The sequence below is a fragment of the Panthera uncia genome (genome assembly GCF_023721935.1).
Source record: "Panthera uncia isolate 11264 chromosome B2 unlocalized genomic scaffold, Puncia_PCG_1.0 HiC_scaffold_24, whole genome shotgun sequence".
Taxonomy (NCBI): domain Eukaryota; kingdom Metazoa; phylum Chordata; class Mammalia; order Carnivora; family Felidae; genus Panthera; species Panthera uncia.
In genome coordinates, this window is record NW_026057580.1 from 75,130,616 (window position 1) to 75,157,443 (window position 26,828).

At 36.0% G+C, this 26,828-nt stretch overlaps 2 protein-coding genes across 3 annotated transcripts in view; one reads left to right on the forward strand and one right to left on the reverse strand.

The window, feature by feature from the left end:
• DCBLD1 (discoidin, CUB and LCCL domain containing 1) overlaps window positions 1-12,939 on the forward strand; it is an 88,122-nt gene extending 75,183 nt beyond the window's left edge. The window contains exon 15 of the mRNA XM_049654244.1: window positions 12,856-12,939. Coding sequence (XP_049510201.1) covers window positions 12,856-12,860 — 5 coding nt within the window. The 3' untranslated portion in view covers window positions 12,861-12,939. The remainder of the gene's footprint in view (window positions 1-12,855) is intronic.
• Window positions 4,116-26,828, reverse strand: part of GOPC (golgi associated PDZ and coiled-coil motif containing) — a 40,056-nt gene continuing 17,343 nt past the window's right edge. The window contains exons 2-9 of one of the 2 annotated variants that reach the window (XM_049654247.1): window positions 24,099-24,263; window positions 22,535-22,558; window positions 19,176-19,351; window positions 17,979-18,144; window positions 14,791-14,886; window positions 12,808-12,972; window positions 10,462-10,642; window positions 4,116-7,159 (exon numbers count right to left, since the gene is read on the reverse strand). In XM_049654247.1, coding sequence (XP_049510204.1) covers window positions 7,029-7,159; window positions 10,462-10,642; window positions 12,808-12,972; window positions 14,791-14,886; window positions 17,979-18,144; window positions 19,176-19,351; window positions 22,535-22,558; window positions 24,099-24,263 — 1,104 coding nt within the window. In that variant the 3' untranslated portion in view covers window positions 4,116-7,028. The remainder of the gene's footprint in view (window positions 7,160-10,461; window positions 10,643-12,807; window positions 12,973-14,790; window positions 14,887-17,978; window positions 18,145-19,175; window positions 19,352-22,534; window positions 22,559-24,098; window positions 24,264-26,828) is intronic. The other variant, XM_049654248.1, reaches the window with a different exon arrangement.

Sequence of the window (26,828 nt, forward strand, 5' to 3'; positions counted from 1 at the left end):
TGTGGAATTGAACAAAATAGTTTTTTATTATCTTTTCATTTTCTGCTTTTGTTATGGTGATTTCTCCCTTCCTATTTTGTGCATTTGCCTTTACTCTCTTTTTGCATTATTAGTTTAGCCAGCAGTTCATCTATTTGTCTTTTTCCCTGGAAAATTCGTTTTTGATTTTTTTTTTTAGTTCTATTTTTCTGCTTTCAGAAGCAGACAACTCATTTGTTACAGCCCTAGGCAGATGTAAAAATGCCCTTAACAATGGTGAGAATGACACAAATTGTCACAAATACCCTGTTGCCACCTTGCTCCCTAGAGATGGTGGGAACCCTGTGCAGAAGAGCAAAGAGCGGGGGAGGAAATGCTGGAGTCTGAAGGGTCTGTGGCTCTGCTGTGTAATGTGAGGATTTCCTGCATTCTAACAGCCACTCAACTGCAGAAAAGCTATTTCTAGTGAAATTCAAATCCAGTTCAACCATCAGTCTTAAAAATCAAAACTAAATCAATCCTAGGCTCCATCAAACCTTGCACCATTTTTAAAAAATAGAAATAGGGGCCCCTGGGTGGCTCAGTCAGTTAAGCATCTGACTTTGGCTCAGGTCATGATCTCCATGCGTTCAAGCCCCACATCCAGCTCTCTGCTGTCTGCACACAGCCTGCTTTGGATCCTTTGTCTCCTCTCTCACTCTCTCTCTGTCTTCCCCTCTCCTGCTCATGTTCTCTCTCGAAAACAAATAAACATTTTTTAAAAAGAAGTAATAATTATTGGGGGAGAAAGACTGAAAAGCCAACAATTTTACCTGTATTTCCCTTTCTCCCTTTCAACGTGGCCTATTAAATTAGAATCAAGAGAGGGGTTTGCCTCTGACCCTTACTAGCTATATAACCCTGCACAAATAATATAACTTCTCTAGTTCTCACTTTATTCATCCTCCCAAGAGTATTTTATTTGGCAATCTTCATAAAGCCTTCCAGCTCTAATAGGCAGTAGAATATCACATTTGGAATCTGCTGCCCCCTGCTGGCATTTTGACAAATTGCAGCCTTTACCGTTCCAAGGCATAGAATCCCAAGTTTGTGTCTATGTAGTTTATTTACACTTCGTGGATCTAATTTTCTTTCTTACAGTTCCATTCATTCATCTCCCTACTTATAAGCCAGAAGTCTTTTACAATCACATAGTGTCTTAACCTGAACTTTAAAACAATCTTGTTACTTTTGCTGTTCAAATCTTCCTTCCTTCCTGAATTCTTTGGAAGTTTTGTTGCAACCTCCCACTGCTGTGATGGCTTTTTAGAATTTTCTAGTGGTTGTCAATTTTTGTTTTATATATTTTGAGGCATTTTTAAATTTGTATATACAAGTTAGAATTATTTTAACTTTGTACTGAGAGTTGATTCTTTAAGAATTTAAGTAGATTTCTCTATCACTGATAATGCTTTTTGTTCCCTTGAAGCCTATTTTCTCTGATATGAATAATTATCTAAGCTGGCCTCTGGAATATATGCCCAGTGTTATCTTCTTGATCATTTCACTTTCAAATGTTCCGTATCCTTATGTTTTAGGTGTGGATTATTTTTTTCAATTTGAATTCTTTTAACAGTTTAGTCTTTGATCAAGCAGTCTCAAAATCCAACCCCAGTAGCACATCCTTGGCACCTGCCAGTATATGCGAGCTAATTCCTACACTTTTGATTTCTAGTCTCTTTTCTCCCTTACCAGACCCAGCACATCCACAGCCAGGCTATGCTAGGATTTAAGCCTGTTACTGGCCAAGCAGCCAAGAGTAACAGTTACGGTCTGAGGGGGAGGGGGCGCTTAGAGGGGCCCACAGCACTAAGCATGGAACTACACTCGCAACTATATTACAAAGAACACCAAGCAAAATCAGCAAAGGGAAAAGGCATATGACCAAAGTCCAGAGGAAACCAGGCACAGGCTCCAAGAATCTCCTTCCAGTTAAGTCACGCAGGATGAGCTTAATTCTCCAGCAGTGACGTGTAACACATAAAATACTGTCCATCAGGGAAGCTTACCTGAGCCTGGGCATGGAGTCCAGGGTTTTTATTTGGCTCAGTTACATAGGCACTCTGCCTAGCATGTATCAAAATTCCAGATTCCCAGAAGGAAAGCTGGTGTTCAACCTAAGTCTTATTGTTTGTATAAAGGTTTCAGGCACAGTTCTTACCAGTTACGGAATGGGGGTGAAAGCGGGGGGTACGCTCCTGAAATCCAAATTGCTGGACACTAGCCAAAGGTGAACTTTGCAGGTAGGCCTTTCTAAGGATAACAGGTACAGGCACACCATCTAAGAAATACTTAGTAACTGAGCCATGACCTCATGCCAAGGACTATATGTAGCCCCACTTACCGAGCAGGTCATTCTCTTCATCCTCTGGGTGGGAGATGAGCCAGTTCCTAATCTATTAGCCTGTTTCCTCAGATCTCACTCCTGGTCCACTTGTGTTAGCCAGGGGTCCTCCAAGAAGCAGACACCAAGACCAAGAAGGGGTCCACTGTGTAACAGATTAGGGGCAACACTGGTGAGAAAAACTAGAACAGAAGCTGGGTTTAGGGGGAAGCTGGAAGCAACTAGACTCTGATGCAGTTATGAGCTCAACTGAATGAAAGGAAGGAAGGAAGGAAGGTTGGGTGAAAGCAATTCAGGGGCACCTGGGTGGCTCAGTCGGTTAAGCATCCAACTTCGGCTCAGGTCATGGTCTTGCGGTTTGTTGAGTTCGAGTCCCGCATAGGGCTCCATGCTGACAGCTCAGAGCCTGGAGCCTGCTTCAGATTCTGTGTCTCCCCCCTCTCTGCCCCTACCCTGCTCATGCTCTGTCTCAAAAATAAACAAACATTAAAAAAAATTAAAAAAAAAAAAGCACTTCAGATGATCATGTAATTCCACAGGAGTCTGGCAAGACCGTCAGGGAGTCCTCAAGCCAAAGTCAAGGGCTCATGATACCGGCGTCATGGCAGCAGCTGGAGAAGCGGGAGTCTCGGTGTTAAGGCAGGACTGGATTTCAGAGCCCAGCAGCCGGCAGGGTGGCCTGGAGTCGCTGTGCTCCTCTTGCTGGAGATCCAGGAGACACATTCTCCTGGCTGCCATCACAGGGCTACAGCTCTCCAAATACACCTGAAAAAGATTTATCATCAAATATTTAGCACCAACAGCACATGGTAACTAGCCACACTTTCAGTTTAAAAAAAAAAGTTGTAAAACCACCTAGAATAGAACACTGGTTAAGAATGAAAAGGTAAATAATCTTTTACCTTTCATAAACTAAACATGCTATGCAGATGAATTCTGGGGAAAAGACTTCCAAACTGCTTAGTGAACTGGGAGTTTAAGCTGACAGACAGCGTATCGTATTAGAACTAAATCAAGGTTAGTCAACGACCAAAAATACGTATTTCCAAATGTTCATAACTCAAGTAATTTTCCGAAATATGATTTGTATTCATTAACACTTAGAGGAAAATATCATTTGTAAGTTTATCTTCCTGATTGACCTCAAAAACCCTTTAGCAAAGAAAAGGTATTTTACCCCCAGTTCTTAGGCTGACTGTAAGCGACCACATGTAAAACTTCTGAGACAAGGAAACGGAATAATGTTTCCAGAGGTTTCTAAAGGTTATTTTACACATAATTTGGGAACTTCCAAACCTGTAGGCTCAGGTGATAAAATGGAAGACTGTCCTCTTACATGGTGTATCTAAGAGGATTGGTTTTCTAGTTTGTTTCAATGTTATCCTCTGAGATAACTGTTGACTATCAAGATTTGCAACACAAAACTAACCCAAGGAGGCTAGAGTATTTGCCATCTGCTAAGTTTCAACAAAACACTGGTCCCACAGTTGCTCTGACAGATCTGACAGATCCTGCCAACCAACATGTTTTTAACTAAGCCAGAGTAAACAGTTCCTAAGATCAAACAGTTAACTACTACAAAAAGAAAAAAGAAAAAAAAAAACATTTCAATATAGGAACTGGGTTTCATCCTTTACATGGACTTTAGGACCTCTTGGTGCAAATGACAGAAGCTACTAGAAGTAAAGAAACCAAAATATTGAATGTGAAAGAAACTTAAAATGTTTATTTTTTTAAAAATGAGATCAACACATTTTAATGTAGAAGATGCCATCTTTATTTACAGGCTAATAAAAAAATATTAAACTCAACTTAACTAGATATAATACATTTGTCATAAATCCTATATAGATCTGAGGCCAACCGTAAGTGGAAGACTGAACAGGTGGAATAGTGGATTACATAATAAGGATGTCAAATAATGTGCGGCTTACACACGAATCAATATATTTTGTTTTTAACAGGAAAACAAAGTAAGTCCACCGTGTGGGGAATAAAACCAGCACCAGGCACAGGCTGTGTTACCTTGTGACAACTATTCAGTTGTAATTACCGAGACTCACAACGTTTTCATCTCTCTTAAACCTGCTTTAACAAGCCTCAAGACCCAAATGGTTTTGCTCCATCATATTCACAACAGATACCACCGAAGAGAATTTTAGAGGCGAAAGTGTAAACATATATACGCACATACACACAAGCCTCACGTTCTGTCGAACATTTTTTCTCAGCTATTCTGCTTGTGAATGTGTATATTTTTCTTTTTCCTTTTAACCGTGATGGCTTTGCAACAGTTCTTTTCTGTTTGGTTTTGCCCTAGAAACTTGAGTGTTAGAGATTTCTTCCCTATAAATGTGAAAATATAAAAGCCGCTTCTCATTAGTTTATAATTCTTAGCTCACCCCCCAGAGACCATATATTCTAAAATGAACTTTTAACTGGGTACTTTCTAAACACCTGCCAGGAAGCTCACGATAGCATCTGAGCAACAGGGCTCTCACGTAGACTTTGCAAACCAAGGTGAAGCAGGAATGAAAAGGGACGGACTTGTGCAATTTTAAACTATCGGGGAAAATTTTCATTCTGCTCTTCAATCCTTGAAAGGAGTTTATGTCATAACCACCCCATAGGATTCCTATTAAGCAGCGTCTAAGTAGAAATGCCAATTGAAGGTTCTTAGAAAAACTCTTTGTGGACTTTCTAGATTGTTCTTGAAAATCAAAAGGTTTCAGCTAATATATCCTAAGGATTCTACCTAGTGGATAAAGGATATTCTCCAAAAAAAATGCCATGGTCATCCCATCCCAGGCTGCATTTTAAAAAAATAAGAATATGGTTTTGAGTCACAACAAAAATGTTTTCAGATACGCTACAATGTAATTTTTTTTGGCTAAATGAATATACCGGCTGAAATCTAGTTTGCAGATCCCATGTCAGTCCTGGGGTATGTGTTTGGTACAGGGGGAAATGCATAAGGGAAAAACTCTTCTTCTTTTAAGAGGCCTAGCCTGTCAGGAACAAACAATAACATATAGCTTGCTTATTTGGTTGTACAATTAAATACTAGCTTCCGCTTGGAGGCAACATTACACTATAAGGTATTTTAATATCAGTAACAACATACACTAGGAAGTGCATTTCTATTATAAACTAACATGGTGATATACAGATGAACAAAACCACCCAAAACAAACCATAAAGGAGCAATAGTTAAAACATCAAATTTATAAATAGCAAAACCACCAAATAAAGTATATACATTGTAAAGATTTACCTATGAACAAATATATAGTGCATCTAGGAAAGAAAAAAAAATGTGTTTTACATCACATAACATCTAACTATTAGACATGAAGGTACTGATAATACTCTAAAGCCTGCAGGCTTTCCTCCACTTAATATTCCCTTAAACATACATCCTTTAAAACTGTGATATTGGCAAAACTATCACCTCTTTAAATGCAATGTTTTCACTTTCCCCAGCAAGGTACAGTGTGGCCTCCAAGAGCAGTAACTAAGAGAACAGGCCCTCCATGCTTAATCCTGGGATAAGAGAAACAAATCTGTAGTTTGCATATGAGAGCACTTCAGTCAAACACTGAGATGAAAAGCCAACCAAAACAATTCCGGTATTGAAATGTCTTCGCCTTATCTTGCCCACCAGTGCCTTGGCTTTTTAGATGACTGGCAAATTAGTTACTCTGAGAGAAAACTGCTGTTTGAATGAAATGCACTTCACTGACAAATAAATTTGAGCTTTTACTGCCAGAAAAATGTATCTGTAAGTGCCAAGACTATCACAACAAGACAAACTTTATGAACAACTCAAAATGTAGAAAACTGTCTTTCGTGGATTCCAGAAAAAAAAAAAATCTGACTCTAAACATTAATAATGTAATGCTCCAATACCATGCACACAGATCAACATAATTGAGAACAGATATTTTATACTCATCTGCATTTCTTTTAAAAACCAGGAAAAGTACAATGTACAATAACTTTTCAGGAAGTATTTCTAGTGCAGCATTGATTGATAAAGGATTGCTTAAAGAAAACTATTTTGTACTGCATTGAATAAAGCTGAAAGGCAAACTCATTACAATAAATGATCATTAAGAACTGATTTAGATATCAGGATGCACAATAAATTAAATAAAAAAACTAAAACCATTCTTCTAGTTTAAAAAAAAAATTAAGTCAAGCCTACATTTCTGCAATTCATTGAGTTAAGTTCTGTCCTCTGAAATACCACACTTAACATTCTGGAATATAGAATATGGATTCATTTATTCTTGTATTTAAAGGCTATTTCTTATAAATGCCGGTTAGCACGGTCCTTCTACTAACTAGAAAAGGAGCCAAATAAAACAGTAGTGCTTCATTTGGTACTTAAGAGCCTAGTAATATCCCTTTGGGAAACACATGCTTTGGTGCTTTACAATTTTAGGAAAATCAAAATCGCTTTACATGCAATAGCTAATTATGGTATACCACAGAAAACAGGAGTTTTATGCATTTAGAATTGTTCACATGAAGCCCTGAGGTACCCGCCTTTCATTTAGGCTACAAGCCTCCCTTGATCTTGTATAGTCTCTGTCACCGTCTTCCCTAGTGCCCCAAACTCAGAAGAGTCTGATTAAGAATCTTGTCTGGAGAGACAGTCAATTTAGTAAGATTTTTTGTGATACAGACTGTGCAGATCGTCTAGTTTAGAAGCACTGTCTTCTACAGGAGGTTCACTTGAAGTTCCTAGATCTCCATTTTCATGTCCATCAGTTACTGCCTTCTTATTAAATCCTGAAAGAAAGAGAAGAAAAAAAAAAAAGATAGAAACTTTCTATCTAATCTGAAAGGAGTCTTGCAATTTTACTGAGCAAAAACAAAGGAGTACCCACTATAACTAGTAATAGTAATGAGGTAAATAATGGGGCCTAAATCAAGTTAGCAATTTCTGACAGAGGAATTCTTTCTTCTTACAGCAGATGTCAAACTGTACAGATTTTTCATATTATTTATTGGACCTATCAAAAAATTGTATAAAATGTCCTACCAGAATTTCCGTGAAACTTGGAACTGATACAATCGTAAAATTCAGTTAATTCCACTTATACAAATATATATTGAACAGTAAGTTATATGTTTCTTTTACATTTTGCTTTCAGATTATTTAACTACAGTGCACTAAGGCACAGGCTAGCCTACTGCTAAAAATCTAGGTTGTTGGCAAGACAACGTCCAGATAACATTTAAAACAAATTTTGGTAAATCTAAAAAATACATACTCGGCTTGCAAATAAATCAGAGTTGATTATGTCATCTACTTAGTGAGCTATGAAGTCTGGACATGTGCTAAACAGTAACCAATGGATATATTTTGTGGTTTGAGTCCGTTAATAGTAATATATCATAAGAGCATACATTTTAGTTATATGAGTCACACTTTCAGTGGTCTGCAATTCACACAGGTGACAGAGAAGTCTTTTAGCCTCAGCTGCAAAAAAGGGAGGGACAAAGCCTTCTAATCCCAACAGATAGTAGAAAGGATAAAAGACAATGAAATCATAGGGAAAGCAGACCAACAGTGTAAAGTTTTGACATACTGCCACAATAGTTTTGATCAAGATGCATGGGGAGAACACAACTGCTACTGCTGTGTCCACGTAGAGAATTCACAAGATCCAGGCTTATCAGAAGGGCATCCGTTCATCAGTTCACTACAGAACTCTATACCAGACGTTCTCAATTTTTTTTTGGTGTTAGGATGCCTTTCCACTCTTAATAGGTACTGAGGGCTCCAAAGACTTTTGTTCATGTGGTTTATTAATGTTATGTGGGTTAATGGCGTTTACCATATTAGTAATTAAAACTGAGAAATCTAAAAAAATTATTACTTTGTTAAAAATGAAAATAAGCCCAACAAATGTTAACATGAACAGCATTTGCCTTAGGGAAAATAACTCCATTTTCTAAAAATTCAGTCAGAAGAGGAGCATAATTTTCAATTCTACAAATATCGTTAAAGTCTGGCTTTCTAGAAGCTGGATTTTCTTATTTGCCTCTGTTCCATCTGTAACAAGTGTATAAAAAGTTCATCCTCACACAGATATATAGCTGGAAGAGAAGACTAGGTTTGGTTTTTTTTAATGTTTGTTTATTTTTGAAAGAGAGAGACAGAGCATGAGTGGGGGAGGGGCAGAGAGAGGGGGAGACACAATGCGAAGCAGGTTCCAGGCTCTGAGCCCAACGCAGAACTCAAACCCACAAACTGCGAGATCATGACCTGAGCCGAAGTCGGACGCTTAACCAACTAAGCCACACAGGCACCTGGAGAAGACTAGTTTTAATAGCCTTTTCAGATAACTGTCAATATTCTTTGATATTATACCAAAATTTGACACCATAGACTTGAAACCATATCAGTAAACTGTTCACATTCTGTTACATCAAAATCCATTGGTCTATCTTGCAATTTGAATGGCTTTTACCCATGCAGGATTTTGTAACATCATACACTGGTCATTTGAGAAATATTAGATCACTGAGTCATGCAGCAATTCCAAAGGTTGACAAATTTCATTTCACTATATCAAAAAAAAATCACATTTATTAACATTACCACCAATCTTACTTTACAAGTTAAGCACTGGAAAGCTATCAAGCTTATGGTGGGGTGATGCATGTTTTACAAAATTCTAATTGTCACTTGAAAGCTGACATTTTATCATTGGCAATAAATACTGTCAGCTGTTTTCCCTGAAGTGATGGACTCGCTTTGTTCCTTTGAAAGAAAATGGCTGCCAAATAGCCTGAACAACCATAATTTATCATTCTTCAAGTAAAAAATCATCTTCCATGAAATAAATGGCTACTTCAGCTAGCTACTTAATCACTAAGTGCTCTTCTTTGAGACCAGCATCCTAGTTCAGCGTGCAGACTCGGTGCTTCATGCATCCTTCCCATCTTGTAACACATGGTATTAAAAAAGACATGTACTCAAGGGTCAAGATTTAATAAAATGAACAGTTAATTTTACTATTTCATGAAACTGTCACTGTCTTTTTTTTTTTTTCTTACTCAGAGTAGATGGCAAGGAAGAAAACGATTCCTATAGTAGTAGAACCACTGCCTTGATTCGTACTAAGGCAAAAGTAGCTTTACTCCCATTGCTTTTGCACCATCAGTGCAAATATCGACTCAAAAAACCCACAAATAATGTTTTAGCATTATTATTAACAGTTTTTATCTCACGAATCCCCTAGAAGGGTCTCGGGGACCCCCAGAGATCCATGGATCACAATTTAAGAACCACTGCTCTACGTAAAAGGTTAGAATTTTTCTTTAAAATATGTGTAAATAATAGCAAAGGAATTAACCCAAAAATCCTCAAGATCACATATCTGGATTCTAGTAACAATCACCACAGTCTAATAACATATTCATATTTAGTCTATAAATCACTGTATTATGAGAGAAGAATCTGCATTAAGACAGCAAGATGACACTAAGATAAATCTATTCTAAAAGGCATATTGGTTTTTACTTCAGTCCCGAAAACTTGATTTTTTTTTATTTTTCCAGGATCTCATGTAGTTCAGTAACTGGTAATACACTTGTCTTAAAGTCCAAAAAGAATCCAGAAGAACTTCTATGTAAATAAAATTTTGGCATAGTGACCAGTGTACAATAAAACTATAAGCAAAGTTTCTGTTTGCTTATAGTTTTCTGTTCATTCTGTTCATTCATTCATTCTGTTAATGATGGCTTCCCCATCATTAAAACAGTGTTACCAAAGAAATCTAAAATCTGTATTTTAAAAGTTTATTAATAATAGGGATGCCTGGGTGGCTCAGTCGGTTAAGTGTCCGACTTTGGCTCAGGTCATGATCTCATGAACCGTGGGTTCAAGCCCCACATCGGGCTCTGTGCTGAAAGCTCGGAGCCTGGAGCCTGCTGCGGATTCTGTGTCTCCTTCTCTCTCTCTCTCTGCTCCTTTCCCACTTGTGCTCTCTCTCTCTTTCAAAAAAAAGTAAACATTTAAAAACTTATTTAAGTTTACTAACAATAAATATATTAAAAATAACTTTTAGAGTAATTTTTACCTTGCAATACTTTGATTTCCCCACTTGTGTCCTTGCAACTAGCACCAGGATTACTACCTCCCTCTAATTCATCAAGGTACAAACGGTAGCGATGTCCACTCTCATCTTCGTACTCTACATTTTCATCATCAGAATCCACTTCAGGAGCCACATAAACTACTTCAAATTCAATCTCTCCTCTCTAAAATGAGGAAAGAAAATGAGGAAGTTATTTTAATTGTACTCAAAAAGGATTTCCAAATTCCTTGGGGTAACAGGCATGAGGAGAAAGAGAGTTCAGATGTAGCTCCCTTTCAAGACAACAAATAATGAAATTCTAGACTCTCAAGAGGTGGAAGAGAACACAGAGGTCATCACGTCCAGACCAACCCCATGAATCCTAAGTAATTTCCTTTTAATATTACAGTAGCTCTTTTTACTGATGACAGTATTTTTGCTAACAGATCTAAACTAAAAAAAGGATGCTGAACTACTCAACTTACAAAATTCTGGAACAAATATTCACTTGAATAGTCATTTTGCCATATTGTACTTTACACAGCAATTTGGCAAATCCATCTAAGTAGGCAGATAGTAAAGTTGCAGTTAAGGGCATCACACAAACTTTTCCTTGACTAATTCAAGAAACCTTTACATGACGATTTCCTGGTTGTTACTGAACAGGTCTTGAACCTTTTCTTAACTTTCACTGAGTACCAAAGTGTTAAGGTAATCTGGTCACTAATAATAGTAATTATCATATTTATTATACGAAACTATATCCTTCAATCTTCAGAATAACCCTATTGTAGTATAGTCTCCTTTACATGAATGAGAAACCTGAGTGAGTCTGGAAAGAGCAGATAATTCTCCCAATATGATGAACAAGTAAAACAAAAAATAGAAATTTGACTCCAAAGTCCTTGCTTTTTCTACTAGACTAAATGTGTAATATCTGTACCCCTATTCTTGAATAAAACCTTGCATATGAGAAAAAGTTACAGATTATTTTATGTTTAAAAAACATTCCAAGTCATTTAATAAGAGACTATAACCACTATACGCAAGTCTGGTATTTGCAATTCTGAAATTTATGTCCTGCCTTTGCTCCAAAGAAAGTATGTCATTTTTTACTGCCACTCACTAAGTCAGTCTCTTTGGTTCTCCTCTTAATTATAGTCTTAATATAGTCTTAATAATAATCTCCTGCTTCAGAATTTTAAAATGTGCTTGGCATTTCCTTAAAAGTTTATGACTGCCTGTCTGTATTTCCTTTATCATAGCTGCCATTCATCTCACTCTTACACTGCTGGATATAGCCAAATTTGGTTAAGAAAACACTAACAAAGAGGATAGGGTTGCATTCTTAGATCTCTCTTAGCAGATAAGCTTTAAAAATACCATTTTCGGAGGATAGATGGGTAATTCAGTGGTCTTCAGTAAAGTTCTAGATTAAAGAATTAGGTCTGTGCATAATAGTCATGAAAATGGATTCTAGGCTTAATATGAGGAAGAGCTTTCTAAAAATCAGCAATATACAGCAACAGAATGGACTACTTTATCATCGATAGGTCCCCCTCTAATGTAAATATTTGATTAGTGATATCATAGAAATTTACACCACATGTATGGTTGGACCAAACAAGCTATAAATTCACTTTCAACTTTCAGATTCAATTCTGTACTGATGACCCAACAAAAATCTCAATGTACTGTCAACACCTAATTTCTTCAGCTCTATTCTTGAAGGAAAAAACAGAACAACAACAACAACAACAACCCACCTTAAATTAACCTGGTAACAAATATGACTTGTGGATATGAATCCAAAGTCTACAATTTATTTGCTCTGCAACCTTGGGCAAATTATTTAAATCCTAAGAACCTTAGTTTACTCATTTTAAATAAGAGGGATAGGCTAAATGATTTCTAAGGACTCTTTCAGTTCTAACATTTATGACTGTGAAACCAATCTATGTCTAGCATATTTTTTCTATAATACCTTCTATTTGTATAGTGTTTTTTAGTCATTAATGATGTTTTGCTTCCTGAGTACCAGGTCCTATTCTGAGCATCCTAAATGAATCAACATACTTAATCCTGACAGTTCTCAGATAAGGACACTGCAGCAGGGGACTTAACAAACTTGCTAAAAGTTACACAACTGTGGAAAAAGGCAAATAAAAGCTTTTTATTCAGTAAATCTGGATGAATGTGTTCTATAAAAGGCCCAAAGCAAAGGAACCTAGTATCCATATATGAACACTTTTATGACTGGAGAAGCCTCCTAAGGAAGTACAAAATATTCAATAGATTCAAAAGGAACCAATTGATAGATCCAATTTTCATTACATAAAGGGAACTTACCTGCTGGGAAAGAATGGTTACAGCTTCTTTATGCTTTGTGTCCCTTAGGTTAACTCCATTAACAGCCAGAATAGCATCTCCAACATGTAGCCCTCCACATCTATCAGCAGGTTGCCCTGGGTGGATCTCAGAAATAAGGATTGGAACACCATGTTCTTTCCCACCCTGGCCAAAAAAAAAAAAAAAAAGCGGGGGGGTGGGTGGTGAAGGGCAGTCAATTAGTTTACTCTTTGTATAGTCACATACCATTCTAACAATAAAATATCTTCTTAAAAATGCATTTCAATAAGTATCTATACTGTATAAATGCTGAGTGAAATATAACTTGCTACTAGCACTCTCAACAATAGCCAAATTATGGAAAGAGCCTAAATGTCCATCAACTGATGAATGGATAAAGAAATTGTGGTTTATATACACAATGGAATACTACGTGGCAATGAGAAAGAATGAAATATGGCCTTTTGTAGCAACGTGGATGGAACTGGAGAGTGTGATGCTAAGTGAAATAAGCCATACAGAGAAAGACAGATACCATATGGTTTCACTCTTATGTGGATCCTGAGAAACTTAACAGAAACCCATGGGGGAGGGGAAGGGGAAAAAAAAAAAAAAAGAGGTTAGAGTGGGAGAGAGCCAAAGCATAGGAGACTGTTAAAAACTGAGAACAAACTGAGGGTTGATGGGGGGTGGGAGGGAGGGGAGGGTGGGGGATGGGTATTGAGGAGGGCACCTTTTGGGATGAGCACTGGGTGTTGTATGGAAACCAATTTGACAATAAATTTCATATATTGAAAAAAAAAATATTACTTGCTACTTAGGTAATGGTAAATATATTATTACAAGTATCAAAAAGTTTTCTCTGAATAAAACAGTAACATGCATGTGGTTTCTTAAACACATTCCAAAGCCAAAATATTGGCTAAACTCTTTTAAACATAAATAAAAATATTCTACGTATTAATATTCCACAGCACTGTTAGATTTTATCAACTCTACATCACTATGAATGGTAAGACATACCATTATTTTATGTACTACAAAAATCATTCTAAGAGTGTAATCTCAATTTCAGAGATACTAAAATGTGAAAAAATATGCAACAAAGAATTGATGAAATGCAGTTATTTGGTGCCTTTCATTTTCTAGCTTGTATCCTAATTATTTGTGTGTGTATGTATATATATGTATTATATTTGCATATATGTGTATTACTTCTAAAATTTATGCTCTTTGAGGGCAGTGCATTCAAAAAGGTAGGTAGGTAATCAATAAATCCTTAACAGATAAACTTGTTATTATAAAAATAATTTCTACATTAAGCAATACCAAAAAGCAAATGAACTTATATAGTTCTAAGTGTCTAAGTATTATACAGTGCCTAAGTATTACCAAATCAAAGATAGTTGTAAAGCCATCTTATTCATTCACGTGGAACAAAGCACTAAACAACAGCAAATGACTCCAAATATATTACTTTTTCCTAACAGGTTGCTCTCAGAAATGTTGCCCAAGATAAATGTTTGTAAAGGCATCAGATTTAGAAAGGATATTTGGACCCAAGAGCCAGTGAAATCTGACAGCAAAGAAATGAGACAAGAGAAAGATAACACATACACTCCAGAGAAAAGAACAATACAATATGGAGCCATTTAACACAGAAGAAAACAGATCCATTCCCAAAGGCTCCTAGAGGCAATAATAGGATATTGTATAGAACTATGACCCAAGGCATAATGAAAATGTTAAATTACACTGAAAAAAGTAATAATTTTACTAAAGTAGTACTTAATGGTCATTAGGAAGATTTACATACCCCAAAAAAAAAAAAAAAGTTTACACAAAAGTGTTGGTGCCCAGGGGGATAAACTTATTTACTTAGAGAATATATCCAGAACGCTTTGTTTCCCAAGGATGTCCAACACAGAAGCATGATTAGACTACATAACTATAGAAAAGGAGACTGGAAGCACTACTTCTTACTGTAATTGAAATGCCAAGGCCTTCATGATCTTCCTTAAGGAGGAGAACTTTTCTAATTGGACCAACGCCTTGGCTTTTCTTTAAAGAGTCTTGATCCTTATTAGGGGAAAAAAAGAAGAAAAATTAGTACTATTTAAAAGATATATCAAATAGAATAAACCCATGCTATATAAGTTGCTTTTAGAAATCTTTATTAATTTCTTGGAATGGATACACAGTAAAGTGTTAAGAAATTAATTACTAGGTAAAATGGGAAAATGAAAACAGTTGTTCTGTTAATATAGTGAAATGTATAGATGATTTTCTCACTCTTAGGGTAATTTTTTTATACTGCTCATCTTTTATTTTTTTATTTTATTTTATTTATTTTTTTTTTAACGTTTTATTTATTTTTGAGACAGACAGAGACAGAGCATGAACGGGGGAGGGGCAGAGAGAGAGGGAGACACAGAATCGGAAGCAGGCTCCAGGCTCTGAGCCATCAGCCCAGAGCCCGACGCGGGGCTCGAACTCACGGACCGCGAGATCGTGACCTGAGCTGAAGTCGGACGCTTAACCGACTGAGCCACCCAGGCGCCCCTACACTGCTAATCTTTTAAATTGTAGGACATTACAAAGGAAACTATTGCCAGGAATGAACTGATGAGCACATATCTTCAAGAAATAAAAGTTGATAAAATGTTTATTTTCATTATAAAAATATCATAAAGATCTACAACCATTTTAACTAATGGTTCCTCACTGACAGTGCGGAGCCTGCTTGGGATTCTCTCCCTCTCCCTCTCTCTCTGCCCTTCCCACTCTCTCTTAAAATAAATAAATAAACTTAAAATATATTGGAAAAAGAAAGAAAAGACAAGAAAAGAAAAAGAATAGGAGGCCAAGGATGGAAAGAAACTTTTATGGAGTGAGGGAAAGAAATGGATCATTTAAAGGGAGGATTCTGAGATGGACCTGAAGAACTGAAAAACAAATTCCTAATTGGTTCACTAATTACTTTTCCATTCTACTGAGCTCTGGAGTCTACTTCTTAAATAAAGGACTTTACTCCATTAATAATTCTTTCTCTGGTACCTTTATTCTTTCCTTTCTGTTAAGCTCCAGCCCTGTTCTGCATATAAACAAATTCTAAGCCTTTTCCAGCTTTAAAACACTATCCACGTAAAAACATGAAACAAAACAAAATAAAAACCCTGCAATCACCTATTATTTTTATTATCTTCCCTCCATCTTTCCTTAACCTTCACACGAAGTCAAACCTAACTACATCTACTTCCTTGCCTCTCACATTCACTATTCCAGTCACTGTAATTAGGGTTTTGCCCCCACCTGCTCCATTAATTAAAACTGTCTTCTCTACAGTCACTGGCAACCAACATGGCTATATCTAATGCACACTTTTTAGTTACTACCCTACTTAAACCTTGCACAAAATCGATACTGTTCATCACCCTACCTCCTTGGAATCCTCTTTTCCTTGGTTTCTATTATAGTACTTTCCCAGATGGCTTATATCTGACAGGTCCATCTCAGAATCCTCCCTTTAAATGATCCATTTCTTTCCCACACTCCATAAAAGTTTCTTTCCATCCTTGGCCTCCTATTCCTTTTCTTTTCTTGTCTTTTCTTTCTTTTTCCAATATATTTTAAGTTTATTTATTTATTTTGAGAGAGAGTGGGAAGGGCAGAGAGAGAGGGAGAGGGAGAGAATCCCAAGCAGGCTCCGCACTGTCAGTGAGGAACCCTATATGTGGGGCTCGAGCTCATGAACTGTGAGATCATGACCTGAGCCAAAATCAAGAGTCGGGCTCTTAACCGAATGAGCCACCCAAGAACCCCTATTCTTTTTATTTTCCACACATTTCCCTGGGTTAATCAATTCCATTGTTTTGATTATAACAGATAGATGATTTCCCTCATATTTCTTCAACTCAGACTTCTCCTAAATTCCAGAGTCATATATCCAATGGGACACATTTTGTTTGACCCAATGGGACCTCAAACACTACATGCTAAAACAAATCTCATCATATTTCCCCCCAAATCTTCCTTTCTTCTGTTTGCTTTATAAACGAATGCCATCATCTCACTGAACTGCCCACACCAAATACCTAGACTACTCTTCCTTCTCATTCACCTACTTAACCAAAAGCAGTTAATCACCAAGTCCTCTTGATGCTATTTCTCTCAAACCTGTCCTTCCTCTCAAATACACTTCCTCTTTGTCCATCACTCTCTCCTCAGCTTACTAAAGTATCTTCCTAACGTATCTCCTCGACTCTAATTAGGCCCTCTCCCGGTATATCCTCTTCACTATACCAAAGTAATTTGTCAAAATAATGTTAAATCTTCAGTCCACCATTTTATTAAAAAATCCCATGTTTATCAGATTAAAGTTCATAAGCCTTTATTTAGCATAATTTTTGACATTTGGCCACTGCCTAGAAGTTAATGGTCCCCAATGTCTGACATTGTAATTCTCACTCTTTGCCCACCAAGTTCACGTACATATCAATTCTTCTTATGATAATCTTTGCAGAGGCAACAAATACTTTAACTGTTTAAGGCCATGCTTTATCTGGTATGAAGATATGCAAGCCATTGGGTAGGAGTCAGACATGCATAAATTTTATTATGGTAAGGCTTTTATTATCAGGCAGCTGTAGTAATGAAATTTAATAAAGATTTATCCAGATAGAAAAGCTCTTGTACAATGGTAGCTACAGAAACAGACGATTGGACACAGATCTCAAATTCCACCTTAATTCAAGACCAAACAGGTGTAAATGTTAGTTCAAAAACTACAGTTAAATCTAGTTACCAAAAACTATTTTATAAACTACCCCCCAAATACTTGCCAATTTATTAATACGACCACAAGTTCTCTGCTAAGCTTGAAAAACAAACCTAAACATGCCTAATTATGATCCAGGAAAACTCTGAAATATGAGCCAAAGTAAAAGTAATATATATTTGCTAGCAACAGTTAAGTTTTCAGAAACATCACTTTTAGGGCATTTCAGGATAAGTCAGAAAAGAACTATATGTATCTGCTCTAAGTAAGTTTAATTCCGCTTTTACTTTTTAAGTAATGGTTTTAAATACTACTAGAATAAAAAAAAATGGAAAAGATTTCTGACTAAAGAAAAGAAGAGGCTAAGTAAGAAACAGGAACAGAGCAAACATACGTGGCCTGGAGGAGCTTGCATTGGTCGTTTCAGATCATTACGTCCTCTACAGGCTCTGATCACAGTTTTGTGACGATGCAAATGTATTTCGGCTTCCAACTGGTTCCAAAGCTTATCATGAGCTGGTCCCTTCATATCTCGTCCTAGTAATTGTATTTGTTGGACCCTTTACATTGGGAAAAGAGTTAATTCAGTTAGTTTTTCATTACTATAATTTTTATTACAGAGAGAATTCACAAGAATTACTGAATGCAAGTAGCTTTTACATATACCTAAGTTAGTATTAAAACTACTATTCAGGAACCTCCTGATGGCTTTCAGATTTGTAAAATATGAAAACTCTGAAGAGAACAGATGTCTTCAAGGGAAAACCAGTTTTAAAAACAAAGAATGAATGAGACCTTTTCTAATCACATACTTCATTCAAATGCATCTAAAAAACAACTTTTGAGACTAATGTCAGTGAACATGTTTCATGTCTTGCGTGCAGTCAGGGCAGGGCAATAAAATCAGATACTACTGACTACTAGTCTTCACATGAAACTAACCGTACAAAAACATTTCTTTTAATGATAGCTTCTTTTTACAAAATGATTATTTTAAATATGGTAAAAGTTACTAGAAAATCTTCAACATGACAGAAATTATTTTTATTTGCTCCACATCAGTTCTTAACATGATATCAAAACAAGGAGTAAAAAATTATTTACCAACAATAATAAATCACCAAAGTTTGTGAGTAGTTATTTGTAAAAAAATTAATGCAAGCAGAACTGTTTTATTATAATAAAATCACTGCCATTCAAACATGTTTTAAAGGGTCAAGAAAGACTGGGTTTCAACGATCACAGAAAAAATTTCTTATGGAAGTCATGCTGTATATGTGAACATCATCTTTTATGGTTTCAAGGCACGAAATGGCTGAAAAGTGCAGATCTGGAGTTATTAGCATTTCATAGTAAGTTCCTATCAAGTGTGTGTGTGCGCGTGTAAACCAGAAATATTTATGTAGTACAGCGAAGTAAATCTGCAATTTTTAATGCTATCAATATTAAGTTAACAGTAAGCTATAACAAACTGTAAAATAAGTCTTAAGGTAAAGATTAATGTTTCATTTATCACAAGAGGTTAAGAGTCAACCTCATTAAATACCCAATTCGTTACCTAAGAATACAAGGATACCCGTTTTTTACACACCTTCCTGCCAGTTCCTTATCTAAGTACTTGGCAGCCAGTCTTGCCCCATAAACTTCAGCCTGGAGAACAGCTATATGTCTACGAAGGGCTTCATTCTCTTTTCTCAACAACTTCACTTCAGCTTCAAGTTGAGCTTCTTTCATTTTTTCTTTTTTGTTTGCTTCAAGCTCTCTCTCCTAATTAAAAAAATTAAAAAACCAGCACAATGTAATGAAAATACACTTAAGGCTTTTTAACAACAGACCAATTTCCTCAGAATACATAAAAGCGCACAATCTACAATACCAACAATGAAAGCATATGATAAAAGTTACCACTTTGTTTCTGTAAAATGGAACAAAGATTTGGACACAGTTCTTTTTAACTAGTACCAGAAGGTACTGGGACCACTTCCACATAAGATAATTGCATGCCTTGGAGTACTTTGACACTGAGGATACTAAGAGAGTTAGTCTTCTCTAAGCTAATGTCATCATATACTAATAGGAGTGGTTTCAATGAATAATTGAATCTGCTCTCTATTTACTTTCTAAGAATGATGCAAGAACCTAGACTAAAATAAAAATAGTCACACTGGTGGTTGTACCCAAACATTTATTTAACTTTAATGCAACAATTCTATAAACAAGTCAAAATCCTTCAGCGGTGGAATAGATTCCACAGCTAATTTACCTGAGAGGACTACAAGAAAGTTGCACTGCTTAAATTAGAACACATATTCTAATTTTTTAAAGAACATTTGATGGAAAAAATAAATAAAGAAAGAACATTTGGTGGTCATGGAAAAATGCTGGTAACAACTGCATTGAAACATACGTTAAAAAATTTCTTTACATAAGCATACGTATGGTACAGATTATCACTGAATTGGGGGATCTGACTCATCTATTTGTCCATACGTTAAAGTGAATGAAGAACTGTTTGCTGAGGAAAACAGGGCCCCACTTGCCTATTATGAGGTAGGATGGACATCCACTTTTAGCTCTCATAAAAGGATACCATCATATGCTCCACTTGGTAAACAGCCCATATACGTGAATTACAAGTGTTAGCCAGAGTATAAAACCTCAAGATCTTTGCCATCAAATTTTTATCACAAGCTCACATGTGAGAAATAATGTTCAATTTACCTTAAAATTATATAAAGTACAGTATGTCTATTCCTATAAATCAGGAGTTACTAATGTAAATGCCTTCAGGACCCAAACACAAAACAGACAGGCCGATACAAAACAAAGTAGAATGGAAAACAGAAGGTACAAAATCTAAAGGCAGTCAAGTTCAAATACACACACAAACTCTGTGGCCAAACAAAACTCTTCGGAGAGTTTAATAATGGCCCTGATAGATATTTTAAGTGTTACTTTTGGATCAAGAAAACTATCCAAACACTGTAAACTTCCATTTATTTATCCTAAGTAGAAGTGTTTTTACTGCCTTACAGAACTGTTTTTACCAACTCACTGATTCACAGAATCAGTGACAACGTGGCTATATTTGTTGACGAGCTGTGAAGACACTGTTTACTATGTCCCCTTTGTGAGACTTAAAAATCTAGGGGCACCTGGGCGGTTCAGTCAGTTAAGCATCTGACTCTTGATTTCAACTCAGGTCACGATCTCACGGTTATGACATCAAGCCTCACGTCGGGCTCTTCGAGGAGTACAGAGCCTCTCTCCACACCCCCTCTCTCTGCCCCTCCCCATGCACGCGTGCACTCTCTCTCTTTCTGAAAATAAACTTAAAAAAAAAAATCTTATTAAAAAAAAAAATCTACCTCAGCACCAGAAAGATTTTTATCTTGAGCAAATGGCAAGTGATAGTTTCTACTGTATGGGTACTGATTATTGTAATTATTTCCCTTTTTATTCTGGATATTAAGAAGCTGAGAAATAAATTCTAAAAACTTTTAACAACTCATGGAATATATTTTGGTACTAATTTAACTGTCTGCTTTGGTCAACTGTTCTGACAATAGTATATCAATAAATGATATAAACATCACTATATGATATATTCAAATACAAGGCTGTGAGTACCACAAACTTAAAACACAAAAACATAATATACAAGCTAAAATGAGTAACTACCAAATGCTGGATATACTTATCACGTCTTTGATTAAAAATACTTGTTATTATTATAAACAGAAGAAAATTAATTAGCAGCCTTTTTCAGCTTCTGTAAAAAAAAAAAAAATGTAACCATTAAAACCTAACTTCCAGATACTGTTTTTAAAGAATTTGAAGAATAATCTAGAATCCTCCTTTTATAACAACTTTGGAATTACTAAAATTGCAATTTATTTCAGAACCTATTTCCTAAAAGGCAAGTATCAATTCCAAAAAACCCCCCAAAGTTTGGATAACATGAACAAAAATCTTTTTTATGACATTTACTGGGGTTAATGCTGTTTGTGTCAGAAAAAAGAGTTCTTAGAAGACCAGGTATTCTTTGGTTTATGGGCTAAATAAACTTTATGTTAAGAATTACCTACTTAACAATTACTTCAATGAGCTATTTACATAATATTTATTGAATGTGAGAAACACATATTAAGCCACCACTTTGTCTTCACAATTCAAACACCTAATGAATGTGGCAAACTCTTAGGCCTAAAAATAACATTTGCAAGCATGAAAAGGACAAAGAAAACTGAAGTTAATCACTTTTAAATTTAAAAAAATATATACATTTTTATTAGCCTGTTTATTATTAGGTAACAACCAAGAAACTCATGTTGTATTTAGATAGTCAAACACTGTATTTTGAAAAGAAATAAAACCATAAGATAAATTGGAGGCTGATTAGATTGGGAGAGTGGGAAAAATATTAAGAACTTACATATTGTTATTTTCTAAAATAAATTCTGATAAGGAGTTTCAAAATTCAGTTGTTTCAAAGGCCACACAATTATTCCAAGACTACTAAAAGGTTATGGCACATGCAGTAGATGAGTAAGAAACCAACATGCACATTCTTTTCCTGGGGATAAACTCAAATAGAAGAAGAGGAAAAAGCTATTTCTGCTTAATGTATCTTTGAAATATTCAAGTGAGGAAACCAACTGCTCTTTTGAAGTAGAGGTTTGAGCAGGTTACAAGGCTCAGGAGTTGTCAAACATTGATGGGCTCTGCAAATAATGGTTATAAAATTACAAACAAAAGAAAAATCTTTAACAACATGTAGCGAAAAAGAACGAAGGGCCACCAACTGAACTTTTCAGGTACTGGCACATGAAAAAATCACCATCATGACCATCGTTTTCAAATACAAAGTGACAACACGCAATATGCAAATAAGACACTAAGAACACTTCAGCATGACATATTAAAGCAAAACAGAAACGGGACACTTACCAGCTCCTCCACAGAGGGGACAGACTTAAGATATAAGAAAAAAGTTTCATAATTAGAAAAATGTCAAACAAATGAATTTATCTAGCGGTATAATCATTATAAGGAAAATTCCCATATGTTGGATATCATTTGGATGAAGTTCATTAGAACAAATATATTTGCAAATCCATAGCAATAGTAACTATATAGCATTAAAATTTTTTGTTTTACCAAAATTAGTCAACTCAACTAGTTCAGTGCCTTTTGACTATAGCACCCTGATTAAGATCTAATGTTAACACTTCAATTCTTTTCTACTTGAAAATGTACATTGTTGCTCAATGTTAATATCAAACATCCCAAAGAAGCAGTTACAAATCTAAGTCACTTCAGTTAAACAAAACAAGACTACCAACTTAGATCCATAGAATTTCTGAATTGTAAAGGTTTAAGGAGCATGTAAACATTCATTTAAATAAATTCTAACCCATCAGTATTAGAAACTAATCAACCAATCAAATGGAATTAACTGAAAACAGGGAAAACTTAAAAATGTATTACTATCATCATCCCATTTCACCTCTCCCAAGCTGTACCTGTCTTACTGCTGTGTCCCCTGTGGTCAACAAAGTGGCGCACATAGTGCACACTTAATATATGAGAGATTAAGCCGACATGAGACTTAAAAAAATTTTTCTATTTAAACAACCTATATTATGAAGGCAAAGGTTAATTATGGAAAATTTATGTAATGAGTATTATACAAACATTACAAAACGTTTAGTGACAGGAAAAGTGCTTCTATGAAGAGCAACAGAAAAAATGTGCCACTGGTTGGCACCCAATTCCATTTTCCCCTTCATCCTTATTAACAGAACTCCAGTTTTACTGGAGGGGGTCATGTGACCAAATAAGAGGCCGAAATGCAAGTCCCAATAGCCAACGAGATGGCTAAACTGATTGGCAAAAATCGCTGAGGAGGGTTTCATGAAGAGTTCCTTAAAGAAGGCTAATGAAGCCTGGAAGCATCCTTTTGCCCTTTTCTTAGATTCTTCCTTCTTCCTGCCTGGAATAAAGAAATCCTAAAGATGGAAACTATGAGCTAAAAATGGCAGAACACAAGAGTAAAAAGAACCTGGACACCCAGTCTCTGTAGAGCTATCATATCAGCTCTAGACTACCGACCTCGGGGCTTGAGAGAAAACAGTTTGTACTATTCAAGAATAATCCTAGTGTTACTTGGATTTCTGTTATATGCAGCTGAACTTAATCCTAACTGATCCAACAGGGGAAAAAAATGTTTATGTGTTATAATCACAAATATCTTTTAAATGTATGTACACAGAGATTTTTCAAAGAAGAAAACAAAATCCTATTCTAAGTATCAGTTGCTTACTGATGTTATCACTTATCACCCCCAGGTGATGAGACAGTGGATGATCACGAAGATCTTTACATCTCCTGTGTTTTCTGAATTTCCCACCATGAGCACATATTACCTTTTATAGTCAAAAGCCTCATTAAAAACCGTGCTCTTTGCCCTCTAAAATATATGTAAGTATATGTTACCTTCTAAACTACTTACCAGTTTTGCCTTAATGGTACCAGAGTCAACACTCTGGCCAGTTTGAGCATGAAGCTGCAGCTGAATAGAGTGCAACTGTAAAAGCTGATCGTGGACTTCCTTCTCCAGCACGACTTTTTCTGCCTGGGTCTCTGTCAGTTCAGATTTCAGATCTACCAACTGTGCCTTATGAAACAACAACAAAAAACATCAAGTAAGCTTAATTTTATTTTGACTCAAATAAGAATTATTCAAAAAGGACACAGGCTACCTGTAAAATGAACAGAGGAACACCAGAATGAAGAGATGAAGTGACTGAGCTCTAAGACATCCATCTAAATAGTCATAAATGCAATAGCACAGGTAAGATACTGGAGTGGTAAGAGAACTAACTCTACCATCAACAGCATCTTCTTTTATTTTATTTTTTTTTTCAGTAATCTCGACACCCAACGTGGGACTCAAACTCACAACTCCAAGATCAAGAGTTACATGTTCTTCTGACGGAGCCAGCCAGGTGCTCCCATAAACAGTATCTTCCAATACAGAATGTTACTTCCATTTTACTTTGCTTACTTTAAGAGGGCTTTTCACTGTTTCACCTTTACCTACAAAGTTTATGAAAATATAAAGGTATGGGATGGCTCATCATCCTTAGCGATAACATGTTTTACAGTGGTTCACTAACATTAATGGTGTATTAGAGGAGAGACCAGGAAGTAGCCACCCCAGAGAATACTAGCTCATATGAGCCCATCCACTATCTATCTAGTAATTATTTTAGGTGCTGAGGCGTGAACCACTGAGGTCACAATGGGCCTAAATATCAGAGTTAACTATAAGCTACAGTTAACTGTTACAACGTAGCAGAACAACCCCTCAAAACCACTTATTCATTCAAGTTGGAAGTTTTTCATTTTTTACACTTAAATGTTTTATAGTTGTGCACGGGATATCTCGTGTGTCTGATCTTCCCAATCACCAGTAGATCAAAGATTAAGAAAAAGGCCTTAGTTTTCTATTTAATTCAACGTAACTGTACTAAGCATCAAGGGGCTCAGAACTATATTAGCTCAAGGAGAAAAAAATTGTGGAAAATACTTTTAGAATTATAGATTATAATTATTTATGTCTTGGAGAAGCTTTCTTATTTATTAACTGAGGTAATATATATGCAAACCAACTAAAGAAAAATGTGGCAAGTTACAGGCGTATTTAGAATCGGTCATCCCAAGGAATTCAAAGCAAAGGAAGATTTAAAGAGGGTTAGTGAAGGAAAAAGAGTCTAGAGGTGCTTTGAAGTTAAGTGACAAGGACAAAATTGTAGTAGTAAAACAGTCTAGAGATGGAACGACCAGAAGAGGCAGAAAGAGACCAGCAGCAACTGAGGGAAATTCTCTGGGTATAAGCGACCAAAGGACTAATATACATCTCTACACCCCAACTGCACCAATCAGTGCCTAGGACATAAAAGATGCTCAATAAATATCTTTAAGTTGAGATGAATTCTAATACTGTAGAAGTGCTCTTGCATGCACACTCTCTCTCTCTCCCCTTCCCTCCAAACATACACATATACACACAGGCGCACTTCTTATTGTGAGTAGGAGAATGGGCACAAAGGGGTAAAGGGGACTGGAAGCTACAGGCTTTTAGTTACAGAATTTAAGTAAGTCATGGGATGGAAAGTACAGAATAGGGAACATAATCAATTGGTATTACCATAGCAATGTATGGTGAGAGATGATAGCTACACTTGTGATGAGCATAGCACATAAGAGTTGTTCAATCACTACACCTGATACTAATGTAATATAGTGTGACAGCTATACTCCCATTAAAAGAAAAATTTAAATGCGAGGCACCTGGGTGGCTCAGTCGGTTAAGCGTCCAACTTCAGCTCAGGTCATGATCTTGCAGTCTGTGAGTTCAAGCCCAGCATCGGACTCTGTGCTGACAGCTCAGAGCTCGGAGCCTGTTTCAGATTTTGTGTCTCCCTCTCTCTCTGTCCCTCCCCCCTTTGTGCTCTGTCTCTCTTGCTCTCAAAAATAAATAAAACATTAAAAAAAATTTTTTTAATGTAAATGCTAAAAGAAATAATTACATTAGTAGTTGACTCTGTTCTTTAAATGTAATGAACATATACAAGAGATTACAGAAGAACTTCATTTCCATTGCCTTCTAAAAGAGTGTGTAATACTTTTACAAATACTCCTAATTGAAAAATGTAGAAAAAAAAAACCTTACATGTATGATAAATATGTCTTACAGATCTTCTTCCCTTTAACAAAAAAAAAATGCCCACCAAAGAAAATTATAAACATTTATAATCACCTCTTACCAGACAATGTTCAGTACATTTTGAAGACTGCTCCTTTAAAGTACAACTAAGTCTTGCCTAAAAAGTTCTTCTTAGTCAAAACAAAACAACCTACAGGTTTTTACAGTGTTTGAAACAAGATAACCATAAAAGGAAAACAAAGATTTGAATAATATGCACTCTTTTTAAGCAATATGAAACTTATGCTAGAGTGAACCTATATGCAGAAAAGGTTTAACATAAGTCATTTACTCTATAACAACCCTCACCTATCTTTTCATTACATTCACTTTCAGTCTGCATTTACCTTATTATAATATACTCCTCTATTCCTTACATTTCCTATAAACTGGAAGTTAGATCTAAAGGTTTAATTAGAAGCACCTGGCTGGCTCAGTCAGTAACACATGGGGCTCTCAATCTTGGAGTTA